Source organism: Alligator sinensis, unplaced genomic scaffold (genome assembly GCF_000455745.1).
Source record: "Alligator sinensis unplaced genomic scaffold, ASM45574v1 scaffold1023_1, whole genome shotgun sequence".
Taxonomy (NCBI): Eukaryota; Metazoa; Chordata; order Crocodylia; family Alligatoridae; genus Alligator; species Alligator sinensis.
Genome location: NW_005842373.1, coordinates 1,378,280 through 1,392,389, shown reverse-complemented (window position 1 = coordinate 1,392,389; position 14,110 = coordinate 1,378,280). Strand labels below are relative to the sequence as shown.

General features: G+C 43.6%; 1 protein-coding gene across 1 annotated transcript in view; it reads left to right on the top strand.

Moving 5' to 3' along the window:
- The window catches only part of LOC102377126 (myosin-1B), a 29,535-nt gene extending 18,517 nt beyond the window's left edge, over positions 1 to 11,018 (top strand). Inside the window, exons 26-38 of the mRNA XM_014522586.1 lie at positions 1,451 to 1,577; positions 2,007 to 2,125; positions 2,250 to 2,446; positions 3,513 to 3,696; positions 3,784 to 3,949; positions 4,117 to 4,241; positions 4,483 to 4,791; positions 4,894 to 5,097; positions 7,959 to 8,084; positions 8,178 to 8,348; positions 8,439 to 8,543; positions 8,845 to 8,940; positions 10,848 to 11,018. Of these exons, the coding sequence (XP_014378072.1) occupies positions 1,451 to 1,577; positions 2,007 to 2,125; positions 2,250 to 2,446; positions 3,513 to 3,696; positions 3,784 to 3,949; positions 4,117 to 4,241; positions 4,483 to 4,791; positions 4,894 to 5,097; positions 7,959 to 8,084; positions 8,178 to 8,348; positions 8,439 to 8,543; positions 8,845 to 8,940; positions 10,848 to 11,003 (2,085 nt within the window). The 3' untranslated portion in view covers positions 11,004 to 11,018. The remainder of the gene's footprint in view (positions 1 to 1,450; positions 1,578 to 2,006; positions 2,126 to 2,249; positions 2,447 to 3,512; positions 3,697 to 3,783; positions 3,950 to 4,116; positions 4,242 to 4,482; positions 4,792 to 4,893; positions 5,098 to 7,958; positions 8,085 to 8,177; positions 8,349 to 8,438; positions 8,544 to 8,844; positions 8,941 to 10,847) is intronic.
- Positions 11,019 to 14,110: the final 3,092 nt, after the last annotated feature.

Below are 14,110 nucleotides of genomic sequence, written 5' to 3'. Positions count from 1 at the left end.
CCAGCCCAAATGTCTATGAAATCTATCTATATACCAGTAAAAACACTGGAATATAGCTTCAATAAATCATGTAATCTTAATTATATAAGACTGCATAACTGTCATCACTTTTCACAATATAGCCCATGGAAACAATAGCTTCACAGAACCTCTGAGATCTCAGAATGAAGTTCTTAGAGGATTATAGAGACAAGGCATCAAATCATATTTCACCTTTAGGCATCTGAGTGGTAATTGTTGCCCCAGGTTTCCTTTTACCAGAGACCCCCAAGGATTGACATGGCCCCTCATCTGATTTGGTGTCAAATGAACTTTATTAGTAACCCCTAAACTTATTACAAGATTATTATCTTTGCAATACAACCTGGCAAGCAGTTCCTTTGACATTACAGCAGCGACCTTTGGTGGTACCAGCCTGAGATCCTCTGCTAGGTGTGTGAGATGTTAGTTTCTGGATCCTTGTTACTCAAAGCAAGAATTCCAAAGCTGCTCCTGTCTCCCGAGGGTGGCAACACAAACGCACACTGTCTCTTTGTTTGTCCACTTGTTTTGTAACTTTCTCATCTCAAACTGTCCAGTCCTCAAGTTTCTTACCTCATCTTTTTCGATAAGGTACTCCAATACTATTCCATTTTTGGTTTTCTTTCCTTTTAGGGAAACTACTGTACCTGGTTAGCCCACCGTACCAATCACAGTGCTCATTTTTTCCAGCGCCTAAGAGGGACTTTGTACAATTTAATTGCTTAGATCCAGGAAGGTCTAAAGTTATGCTAAGAGCCTGAGTATAACTCAGTTTGCCCATTATAGTAATTAGCCATCTAAAAGTAGATATCTAAATGGCACTTAGGGCAATATATAAGGATTTTAGACCTTCTTTTCAAAAGTATGACTGAACTTCTAATCAAGTCCAGAAAGGATCTCCTATGTCCACTTAAGTTCTGCTGCAGTCTTAAGTCCTTAGAACTGGATACAGAGAAGAACCATGACTGGCAACTGTTTGATACAGAACAGTTCACTCTCTCATTTTAGCCCCAAAGCAAAAAGGTTACAGCATTAGCCCAGGAAGTAGAAAACTTCTTCATCCTGAGTGCATTTGACTGCATATCTCCAATTTTCTAATAAAGTGCACTACTTAATGGGCAATGGGCGAAGCAAGGGCAAGAGCATCCATTATCAATCTGGTTGAATCTAGCCCACTGGGCAACCAGGAAGGGAGGTATGTGGAACAGGAAGATAAAACCACCCAGGAGCATGGTTTTAAGTCTCAATGAGAACAGAAAAACTTTGGAAAAGTGTGTGTCCTGGGTTATTGCCCTTAGTCACAGTCCTAACATTACCTATACTTTTATCCACCTATGAATTAATGCAAAATGCAGAAAAAGTATAACAGAGTTCCTCTGATCAAAATACAGATGTTCATCCACTTTCTTTTGATCCATGTTATATACAGGGAAATCTTGAGAAGATGTGCCGCACTCTGGAGGACCAGCTTAGTGAGATTAAGACAAAGGAGGAGGAGCACCAACGAACAATTAATGACCTCAGTGCTCAAAGAGCTCGTTTACAGACAGAATCAGGTAAGACACTTCTCTGAAGTAGAAATATGAGTACATGCAGAAGAAATTGTTCAAGGAGCAGGAAATGGCCCTTCTATGAAAAACAGCCTACTCACCATGCTGCTTAAAACCTATTATTAGCCCTACAGTGCTGTAGCATCATAATCTTCTAGAGGTTCCTTTACTGCTTAGCAGAGGCATAGCACGGCAGGTCCACAACTCTGGGGAGCAACAGCACAGGACTGTGATGCTAGGGGTAGAAGAATGTAGAGATGCCAACTAAAGCATCAACTAGCTTTAGAACTGCCCCATTCATCTCCCTCTTCCCCCCCCTCCTCCCACCAGTTACACTGCTGCTTTTTTAAAAATTTGTAAATTTTCATGTAATGAATAGTTATTTATAGTTCAATACAGCTACATGATATCCCTACTGTCGCTTGTCATTTTCAGGTGAGTTTTCTCGCCAGGTGGAAGAAAAAGATGGTTTGATTTCACAGTTGTCAAGGGGCAAGCAAGCATTTACCCAACAGATTGAGGAACTGAAGAGGCAACTAGAGGAGGAGATAAAGGTGAGGACTTTATCAGGATCTGATACCCCTTCTGCTGGGATAGCATTCCACAGCCTGGTAGATCTCCCTCCCAGGTCATTTCCCAAGATATTTAGTTACTATAGTAAGCCTGTCATTTTTCCAGGCCAAGAATGCACTGGCCCATGCCTTGCAGTCTGCTCGCCATGACTGTGACTTGCTGCGAGAACAATTTGAAGAGGAGCAGGAAGCCAAGGGCGAACTGCAACGTGCCCTGTCCAAAGCCAACAGTGAAGTTGCTCAGTGGAGAACCAAATATGAAACTGATGCTATTCAGCGGACAGAGGAGCTGGAAGAAGCTAAGTATGTGCTAAGAGAAGGTTCAGGATGCCCTTTTGGGAGACTTTCAGTGATGTGGGTTAGAAAGTGGCAAACTTGTGCCATAAGGTTCAAAAGACTAAGCAAGCCATGTCCAGCACACACACTGAGGGTAGAAGAGTCCATGGACTGCAGTGTGTATGCACTGGGGTCTTAAACCCCAAGGGCTAGAGACAGACATTACACATAAACCAGTTTAAGTGATCAGAAACTGGTTTAAACCTGTAACAGAATAGATGTTCAGTGCACATAAACCAGTTTGAAAATGGCTGAAACTGGTTTGAGATAAACCTGGTTGAATGTTGTAATTGATTTAACTGATTTGAGTCAAACCAGTTTATGCAATGTCTGTCTCAGACCCCTTGCTGGTTTAAGTTAAACCAGAAATCCCCAGCACCCTGGCATTCTCTCTGGGCTGTGTGGGACTCTCCACTCCATAGCAGAGCTGTCCCCTCCCCTTTGCTCCCTGGCTGCAGCTCTGGCAGAGACTTGCAGGCTGCTCCCCCAACCCCCACTCCCTCCCCTCTGCCTTGCTGATATGTATCTGTGTATTAGATAGCAAACTACATGCTGGCTCCCTTTGGTCCATGCTGCGACAGGCAGAATCAACAGGTATCTGGTAATGTCCCCCTGTTTTCTTAATGGGGTAATAAACAGTGAGTTAGGGGTGATAAGCACTGTTATCAATTCCCTACTGGGCTAATCAGAGTTTCATGCCAGGGCCTGGCCATACAATCCCCCCATCCTGCCTCAGCTCAGTACTGTAGAAAGGAAGGGAGGGCACCTCTAGTGCACCCCAGCTTCTAGTCTGAGTCACTGCAGGCATGTGCCTGCATTTATGGAATGAAAAGTGAATGTCTATCCACCTCCAAATCAGCTCAAGCTTTGCAGGTTAAACTAACCTGCAAACATTGAATCAATTAGGCTCAGGCTTTTTGAAAGTCTGTCCCTAGCCAAGGTGGCTAAGTTGCTCTGGTGAATCCCAGAGCAGCTGCATACAATTCAATTCCCATGTGACTTTCCTAACATGGCTGTGTTTGCTGTCTTTCAGGAAGAAGCTTGCTCAACGTCTGCAGGATGCCGAGGAGCACGTAGAAGCTGTGAACTCCAAATGTGCTTCCCTTGAAAAGACAAAGCAGAGGCTCCAGAATGAAGTGGAGGACCTCATGATTGATGTGGAAAGATCAAATGCTGCCTGTGCAGCACTAGATAAGAAACAAAAGAATTTTGATAAGGTACTTTAGGCTAAAGCTTCTAGGTGATAGATACTACATCCTCCAGAGAGCTCCACTTTTACTGAACAGGGTCTTCTTCTTCTCCAGATTCTGGCAGAATGGAAGCAGAAATATGAGGAAGCTCAGGCTGAACTGGAAGCCTCTCTGAAGGAGTCTCGCTCTCTCAGCACTGAACTTTTTAAAGTGAAGAATGCTTATGAGGAGTCTTTGGACCATCTTGAAACCCTGAAGCGTGAGAACAAGAACTTGCAACGTAAGTCCCCTGATCCCTTTGTCTAATAAGGGCCTTATGGGAAGCTCGTGTACCCACTAGGTCCAGTCTATCTATGTCTGTAATACTGCTAACTGCCAATTCCCTTGGAAAGTGCCTTCCTCCACTTGTCCTTTGTCTGACTGAGTACTTTGTCTATAACCCAACAGAGGAGATTTCTGACCTGACGGAGCAAATTGCAGAGGGAGGGAAGGCCATCCATGAGCTGGAGAAAGTGAAGAAGCAGATTGAGCAAGAGAAATCTGAAATCCAGGCTGCTCTGGAAGAAGCAGAGGTATGCACCATGTTTTATTGTCTTTGAACTGTAAGCTCTTATGGGAATAATTCAAAGGAACATGAGGAAAATTGTGTTTTGATGACAGTGCAATGAGGGAATATGAGAGAGAACATTTCTCTCATATGGGTGTGATGGAGACTTGGTCTTCAAGGAACACTGAGTGAAATATTTCTGAATCAGAGTATTCAGTAGATAATATTTTTCTTCTCCTATTAATGCTTCATTTGATCTTGGTAAGGCCTCACTAGAACATGAAGAGGGGAAAATCCTTCGCATCCAACTTGAGCTAAACCAAGTGAAGTCTGATATTGACCGGAGGATTTCTGAAAAAGATGAAGAAATTGATCAGCTCAAAAGAAACCACCTCAGAGTTGTTGAGTCCATGCAGAGTACCCTGGATGCTGAGGTCCGGAGCAGAAATGATGCTCTAAGGCTGAAAAAGAAGATGGAGGGGGATCTGAATGAAATAGAGATCCAGCTGAGCCATTCCAATCGCCAGGCTGCAGAAGCACAAAAGAGTCTGAGAAATGCACAAGGAGCACTCAAGGTTTGCTAAACCAAACATATGCATATTTATATGGATGAGCTAATAGTTTGACAGCTCCAGGAGTACTGTAATGCTAAATAATTTCTTTCATTCATTTTGTAGGATACGCAGCTGCACTTGGATGATGCTCTTAGAACCCAAGAAGATCTAAAAGAGCAGGTTGCTGTTGTTGAGCGCAGAGCTAACCTGATGCAGGCTGAAATTGAGGAGCTACGGGCAGCCCTGGAACAGACAGAGAGGGGAAGAAAAGTGGCTGAACAAGAGCTTTTGGATGCAAGTGAACGTGTGCAGCTCCTACACACCCAGGTCAGAATCGAGTTTGAAAACATGCCAGAAAAAAATTATGCAAGGGACTGCTATATATAGATCCTTCTCCAAAGAGGACTAATTGGGGTTTTAAGAAAAGAATTATCACCTTTGCTGAAATGGCTTTTGTCCTTACATTGCCTAGAATGAGTCAATGATGAATAGAAAACAAAGAACTGAACACTCATCCTTGGTGTTCCTAATGCTGCTGCGCTGAAACCTGTATATAGGTAATTAACATGCATGTCAATAATATTGCAATCATAATATGGAGAAGAATCTCAATGGATCCCGTGTAGCCTTTTTCAAATACCATATTTTCTCACGTTCACATGCACCTTTTTACCCAAAATCAGCTCCCAAAAATTGGGGTGTGTATTTTAAACAGGAAAGTTGTTTTCGTCTGTAGAAAAGGAGCACTTCTGGAGTTCGTGCCACAAAACTGCAAGGATTTCTGCCTTTTATGCCTGGAAATCGAAAGACCAGACCCTTGTGTTAACCATCGAATAACCATAGCTACTGACTGAGCACTGTAGCTTGGGCCTGAAGAAGCAAGTGAGCTGGTGGTAGCATAGGCAATGAATGGGGTGGGCACAGGGGGGCATGTGCTCTTCCAGATTTCTGCATTGATGGCAAGGTACAAGGTTGCAGCCACAGTTCAAATTACACTCTGACTCTTGAAGTTGTCTTCAGCAGTGGCAGCCAGAAGGAGCCACCGCTGCTACCACCACTGCTGCCTGTGCTGCTTAGTCTCTTATGGGGGGGCTCTTGTTTCTTATGGGGGGGCTCAGCCCCCTCGATCTCCCCTGTAATTTGAATCATGGCTGCATCCCAGCCAGAGCCAGTGCCTGGCAGCTGCAGCAGTGGTGGTGGTGGCAGCGTGGAGTTGTGCCCTCCCCCCACCGCCCCCCATCTTTACACTTACCCATCATTTATGGCTGATAGTATCTTGCTGAGGCTTGTGATGTGGAAACAAAACTTAATTTATAGGAACTTATCTAAAGTACTACTTACAGTAAGAGCTAACAAACAGTCTTGCTACTGCCCTTTGCACAGGTCTGGGGCATAACCTTTTGTGACAGAGTAAGTCCTTCTGGAAACATAGAAAGTCCAAAAAGTGTGCCATTGCAGGAGACAGTTTGCCACACCAGGACATTCCTGATGCAACACTTTCTATATATTCTATGTTCCCAGGAGGACTTACTCTATATCACAGTCATCTATGACTCCAGAAAAAATCTTTTTTTTCCTACATTCTGCCTTCCAAAAACAAGGTGCATGTTTTATTTGGAGGTGTGTTATATGCAAGAAAATATAATATGCTAACTCGAGGTGCACCAATAAATTGGTGCACCTGTTGGGTCAGCACCAACATAAAAAAAAAAAAAATGACTATATCAGAAATCGACCTGATGTGGCCAATAATTTGGCCAATAAATGCCCGTGCATGTGTGCAGGAGCACAGTACATCAGTGTCGAGAGTTGTGTGCAGCTGATAAGCCTGTTAGGGTAAAAGGGGAGGGGGGAGGGAAGGGGCATGGGGGTGCAGATCAATGCCCCCCATGGTAACCACTGCATACCGCTTATCCAGGAGGGCATGGTGGGGGTGTGTGTGCCCCAGATCTGTGCAGGGCAGGCCAGGCAGGCTACAGCTGCATGCTGGGGTTGGGACCTGTGCTGTGCTGCAATTGGGGTGAGCGGTAGTGACCTGGGAGGGGATTACAGGGGGCTATGGCAAAATTTGGGGTGGCTGCAGGCCCCTGCCATAACCCTCCTCCCAGCATCACCACCACCCACCCCAAGCACAGCTCTGCAGCCTGGCTGCCCTGCCCAATGAAGATCCAGGGGCACCCCTCTCCCCCATGCTCTCCTGGACGAGCAGTGGGAGCTGCGACTCCCACGGCTCCATCCTGCTTCCTGCCCTGCCCTGCCCTGGCTGGGCAGTGCCTATCCCAGCCCCAGGCTCATTCTTTCTCTCACCATGGGGGGCATTGACCTGCTTCCCCACACCCCTTCCCTCCCCCCTCCCCTTTCACCACAACAGACTTACCAGCTGCAGTCAGCTGTATTGGAAATCGGATCGGTATTGCCCGATACATCTCCTTAAAAACTGGCTATCAGTATCGGCCCCCAAAATCTCTATCAATGCACCCCTAATCCTAACCAGTCTGAATGGAAAGTTTGTGTTTCCTGCCTCTGACCCTGCATCTAACATACTTACTACCACTAGACAGTATTAAACGTTCCCTGGCAAACCGGACTTTTCTCAGATCCAGAAAGCATCACTAAAGAGGAATGACTTGCTTTTAAAGACCAGATGGCACCAAATGGCGTGTGCTACCAAAACATTTGCATTAAGTTATTAATCACGTGATGACTTTGAATATGTTTGTCCAGATGTGCCCTTTTATAATGACATATAATAAATACCAGACAATGCTATATTGTCAGTACCTTGGTGTATATTTAAGAAATGGGTGTAAGGTGCATTCTAGGCTTGCTTGCCCAGTGCTGATAACTGCTTACCTGCTTAAGATAGTAAGATATCTATTAATTTAAAGAAAATGCTATCCCCTTTCTTTCCCTTTCCTTATTATGAGCACATACAGCATTGGTACAAAACATTGTCAGTCTATGGAAATGTACATAGAATTTTTTTCTAAAAATATTTGCAGCTTTTCACTGATAAGCTGTCAACATCCTGCAGTGACAATTTATTTAGCAGAGAATGCTATTACAGACAATGCTATTATACAAAGTTAATGGAAATCTCTAAATTAAAGACTAATATTCACTTCATTCTCTAGATTTGATACACTTGGTCTGACAATAAAAGATATAATTTTATTTTTGTTAAACAGAACACCAGCCTGATCAACACCAAGAAGAAGCTGGAAACAGACATTTCACAAATACAGAGTGAAGTGGAAGAGACAATCCAGGAAGCACGCAATGCAGAAGAGAAAGCCAAGAAGGCAATCACTGATGTGAGTTGGAGATATCTGTCCTTGAAGATCAGGGCTCTGTTTCTGCCTGTAATGCATGATTCTTTGGATTGATTTTGTTCCCTTGCTCACTAGGCAGCCATGATGGCTGAGGAGCTGAAGAAGGAGCAGGACACAAGTGCCCACCTGGAGAGGATGAAGAAGAACCTGGAGCAGACAGTGAAGGACCTGCAGCACCGTCTGGATGAGGCTGAGCAGCTGGCTCTGAAGGGTGGCAAGAAACAACTCCAGAAACTGGAGGCCAGAGTGTGTACTCTGAAAATGTGTAAATATATAATAAGCATGTCCAGTGTTCGGTCATAGGTGAAGTGCTAATAAGGCATTTTCTCATTGCAGGTACGTGAGCTGGAAGCAGAGGTTGAGAATGAGCAGAAACGCGGTGCTGATGCTATTAAGGGTGTGCGTAAATATGAGAGGAGAGTAAAGGAACTGACCTACCAGGTAAAAAAGGAGTCTTTGCTCATGTATATGTCTCACAGCAGGTCAGATTACACATGAACCTGCAAGGGAAGGATTTTTTGTTGTCGTTCTTAAGCAGTAAAGCAGTCAGCAGCAATTCCATGGGAAAACAAGAGTGTACCAGGAAGGGGTTTGAAAGACAGTGTTAGAAATGTTGAGTTGATTACATCCAGGTTTTATGCTTATATTTTATAATAAACATTCCTTTCATTGCTCAATAGGCATGAAACAGGAAGGTAATGGGCAAATGAACTGACTCTGTTCCAAATCATATTCTTTCTAGTCTGAGGAGGACCGGAAGAATGTGCTCAGGCTCCAGGATCTAGTTGACAAACTTCAGATGAAAGTGAAGTCTTACAAGAGACAAGCTGAGGAGGCTGTAAGTGTCACTTTGTGTTTGGACAAGCTCATCTTCTGCTGGAGCAGAAGTTCTGCTCTGCTGATATTGTGTATGTCTCTTCACCTGCCTGTTTATCTAGTTAAGCCTTCTGAAGTTTTGGTGTCATCTGTTTTATACAAAATCTCAAGTAAGCATAACATGAGTTTTTACTGGATATCCTAACATCCATTGTGGACAAATGGGAAGGTTCAGACCACAAATGCTGGAGGACAGCTATGTGCCTGTCTCCAAAAAACTCTAGTGCCAGCCTCAGGATAATTGGATTTGGGAGGGTGCAGTAAACAAAATGCACTCAGGAACCAGTAATTTAGGGTAATATCAGGCAATGTCACAACTTCAGAAGGGAACTGTGCTCCCCTGGAGGCAATAGCTTATTTATACTCCTTTTACATTCCATTGTGTGTAGGCAGTGCAACATAACATTCCAACCCCTGCCACAAACCTCTTCACTGTGCCATGCTGGTAAATTCTTTTCTAATATTAATCTCGGGGAGCATTTATGCTCCATCGGTTTTTCAGAGAAGTAAATACAACCCTTGGAATGATCCTTAACAGGCTGCACAGCTTAAGTTCTACTAAACTCATTAACCAAGCTCTTAATTACCTTGATTGCTAAAGGCTCCATTCCATATCTTATTCCACCCACATACAGGTACAACATCTGGATCCAGGTGTTTTAACTTAGTAAATATACCTTAATTAAAGTACCTTGAAGGTGTCCGTCATTTAGAAGATGTGAAGAAAAGGTTTGAAGAAATGTGCTTATAAAGTACTTAAAAAGAAAGAAACTGATTGGAAATTTCTATTTTGCATAGGGGATTGTGCAAGTTTTGAAATACCTTTTTTCATCGGTTTAGCAGATGGCACACTCTCTGGTAGAAACATTGGAAAAGTATTATTCACACTAGTGTCAGCAAAGATGGCCGACCTGATTTTGGTCATACTTTTAACAATATTTCCCTTTAAGATGAAAAAAGTCAGACTCAAAAAATTTGTAAAAGACACTTTTACAGCAATGGCAAAAGGGATTAGAACTGAATGAATCTGAACTGTAGTGCATACTTGTGTAGTAAAAACAGATAGTAAGAACTGTTAATTCCAATTTCATTAATTTAAACTCTTTATTTAAATCTGAGCTTTGCACCAGCGTTCATTGTTTATCAGAATGTTTTTGATTTCTTTAGGGGAAAAGTTCAGATTTATAGGCTAGTCCTTTATGTTGGTGGGTATATTTCAGTGCTAGACAGAAGTTCCCCATCCGTGTGACAGGTTTATAGGGATTCTGATAGAAAATAATTGATCTACCCATTTAATTCAGTTCGGTCTTTCTCCTCTCCTTGGTAAGATACTTCTCACTGGAAGGTATAACCTTATTCTTTTAGTACAAACCAGAAGTGCGCTCATTCTAATTGTACAATAACCAGAAGTGAACTCATTCTAATTGTATGCATGCTAATTTATTATAGCCTAACCTAAAACCCCTTGACACTATGGGGCTTTTTTATAGCACTCACCTGAAATGATCACCTTAAAAGACTCACAGGCCACATCTACACAAGACACTGAATGTGCAGTAGGCCGATACTACTGTGCAGTAGCATCATGTAGCAAAAACCATAGCACAACACTACTGCGCAGTAGCATCACTAAAAAGACGTTCATCACAATGCTACTGCCCAGTAACTTGAGTTACTGTGCATTCATTTAGTAGTTGTGTAGAAACTGATGAAAACAAGAAGGTTTATGCTTAGTTTTCTGATAAAAAAATGGTAAGTGGGTGTCAGAGAATCAAGACCTTCCCCTTCCCTTCAGCCATCACAGCCCCTCAAGTCAGAGTTGGACATGTCAGAGCTTTGGTTTTCACAGCTCTCTCTGTCCATCCACAGGAGGAGCTATCCAATGCCAACCTCTCCAAGTTTCGCAAGATCCAGCATGAGCTGGAAGAGGCTGAGGAGAGGGCTGACATGGCGGAGTCCCAGGTCAACAAACTTCGAGTGAAGACCCGGGAGGTTCAGAGCAAGAAGATTGACGGGGAGGAATAAGGATGCAGCACAGCTTCAGTAACAGACTGAAGAGATGAGCAAAATGTGAAACTCTGTCACTTTGTGTAATTATTGTTTGTGTTATCCTCAGTGTCTAGAAAATAAAGGATGTAGAGATCTTTGCATATAATGAGTGTGGTAGGTTTATTATTATTATTATTTATTATTATTATTATTATTATTATTCACTTACTTTGGGGTCTCACGGTTTGCATATGTCCATAATGAAATATACACTTTGGCAAACCTTTATCCCTATATTTTCAAAGCATTTGGACTGAAGTTGAAGTCATCTAATTTGATCCCTGATTTAATTCTTCTTCCCTGTTCTATAAGTTGTCAGCATTATAGTTTGTATTTTAGGAAAATATCAAATTTGTATTCAAAGACTTCCAAGCAGGAAGGTGATTCACATCCCTTGACAAATTGTTCCAAAGATTACTTATTTCCCCTCCACCCCCTCCTAAAAAGTTGTATCTTTATCTCCAGGTTGAATTTTCTATGTTGAACTTCCACTGGTCAGATATTGCTAAATTTAACACCTGATCTTGTGTTCAGACTTGGAGACTGTTGTGATCAAAGTCAGTCAGGAATGAAACATAATGTTTATATTCCTAAGTAGTAGTTGAAAAAGTTTCCTTTGGTGTACTACATACTTGACATGCAAAAGTCTTAGTCAGGTAGAGCTTCTCCAAGGAGTTCTGGATAGTAGCCAAGGGATCCTTTTAAAATGTTAACTGTTATGCAACAGGGTTATAGGTTGTAGCCATATTTGTCTAAGGACATTGGCAGACAAGGTTGGTCTAATAAAAGATATCAGATTTACCCAAATAACTTTGTCTGCCAACTGTTATGCAAAGGTGTTTTCAATGAAATAGGAACCTGGACTGTTTCACCCAAGTAGTTAGTAATTTGGACAGATGCACAGCTAGAAAATAACATCAATCCACCTGTACTCCCCCAGTGTAGCCAGTTTCACCTTGAAATGGCTTATAAATGTTATAATAAATTCAGTTAATGCTACAGGGGAAAGGTAAAAAAAAAACAAGGTATGATAGGTGAGCAGCCTTGTCTTCCAATGTCCTAAGACACCTGCTGACACCTAAGAATATTGTTTGTAAAATATCTGTAAAACTCTATCAAATCTGCATTGTAAATTTTACAACTCTTGTATCAATGACACACAAAATACAGGGCATGGACAATCAAGGACCTTCAATTCCATAAGTTCAAATTTCCATCATCTAGGGTACAGACAGAAATGCAGCTCCCAGCTGTAAATCAGAATGATTTTTGCAGTGTTCTGAGTTACAGCTTTACCCCAGACCAAACAGAAGTTCAGTGTTGGTTCCAGGAGGAGGGGAATCTAGCTGCAGGTTGGGAGCCTGCAGCCAGGTTCCCATAGCAATGGCCAGTACTCTCTGCCAGTGCTCCTGTTTTAAGAATGGAAAGGAGGAAAGGCAGTGGAGGGAGCTTGTTCTTGGGGCTCCCCAGCTGGTGCTGAAGGGTAGGCTGGGTGAATTGGAGATCCCCCACCTTGGGGGTGGAGTGGGGGCTCCAATACACCTGCCCCACTCTCCATGGGGGGCTGAAAACCCCCCAAACTGAACTCCCTCCACTCCTTTTCCTCCTCCCATTATGAAAACAATGACAGGCTGCGAGCTCCCCAGACACAAATTACAATAGAGGCTACATTTTTAAATGTCTTTATCTGATACCTCATGAGATGAGGGGTCAGACTTTGACCTGATGGGCCATTTTTTACGCAGTCTGCAGCCATGCACTAATGTTTGGTCACAGCTATAAACTGCTTTCTATGGCCAGATTGCCATAAAAATTGTTCCTTCTGTCTACACCCCTAGTGTGCACCAGACCAAGTCTGCATGTGCACAATTAACTTCTTAGTGTAAACATAAAATGAGGAAACAAAAACATTTGAGAACTGAGTTGAGCCCAGTATACTTTGCTGATACTGGACCAATACATGAATGTTTGAGAAGCGCCCACATATCTGGTATATATCTGTTCAGTCATATGATATTAAAATAAAAGCAGGTCTAGAAAAGCTAGGCTAGAAAAAGTGGCAGTCCCTATCTCTTCACAAAGCTCCTAGGGGAAATTCTTGAGCTAAGGGTGCACCTTGCTAGCACTTGGTGGTGTTCCTACATTTTCTCCTTGGTCAATGTAGTTCTCTGTGTATGAGAAACAATAGGAACAAAGGGTCACTGAGTGCAATGTCAGTGGCTACATCTACACATTCACTTAACTGAAGGGTAGGCTAATTAGCTGCAGAGTAAAGCATCATTGTCTCCAGGTGCTTGGAGACATGATGAAAATTGGTGATTTTTGCAGTTTAATTGAGTCACGCTGTACATGTGTGGGGGTTTTTTACAATTTAAATGAGTTTGTTATGTTGCAAGCTAAACCACATCTGCATGTAGTATAGTTTGCAACATAGTTATTTGTAACACAGCAGCCTTGCAGCCCTCCCTCCTCTCCCCTGCCCCCACTGCAGCAGGAGAGGTGGGCTGAAGGCAGAAGCAGAGAAGGGCCCAATCCTTTTTTTCCCCCCTATCTCACCTGTGGCAAGCTGCTGGTGGGCTGAGTGGCCCCAGAGCTGCAGGGAGCCATGGTCCTTCCTTCAATGGTGGCAGAAACCCCAGAGTCACCCAGGTGGGCTGCTAGAGAGTGGTTGCTGCCCCAGCTTGGGCTTGGGGAACAGTTGGATTGGCTAGGTGCTGCCTCCGATCTGGAGAAGTGCCCTCCTGCTAGTAGCCCACCCAGGTGGGCCCAGGAGGTGCCACCACCATGGAGGGAAGGACTGGGACCCCCTGCAGCTCAGGGACCACTGGCAGCTCAGTCCCCAGCTGTGAGAGGTGGGGCAGTCTGCGTGTGGAAGGGGGGAGGGTCAGGCCCCTCACTGCTTTTTTTTTTCCAGCAAAGCCTGCCCATGTGAGCTGCTGCCAGGCCTCATAGCCCATGAGCTATGGAAGAAAGGAAGGGCGGTCCTTCCCTCCACAGCAGCAGCAGCTCCTGGGGCCACCCGGGCAGGGTGCTAGCTGCACAGGTGCTGCCCCAGCTCACGGGCAGCACCCGCCAGATCCAGC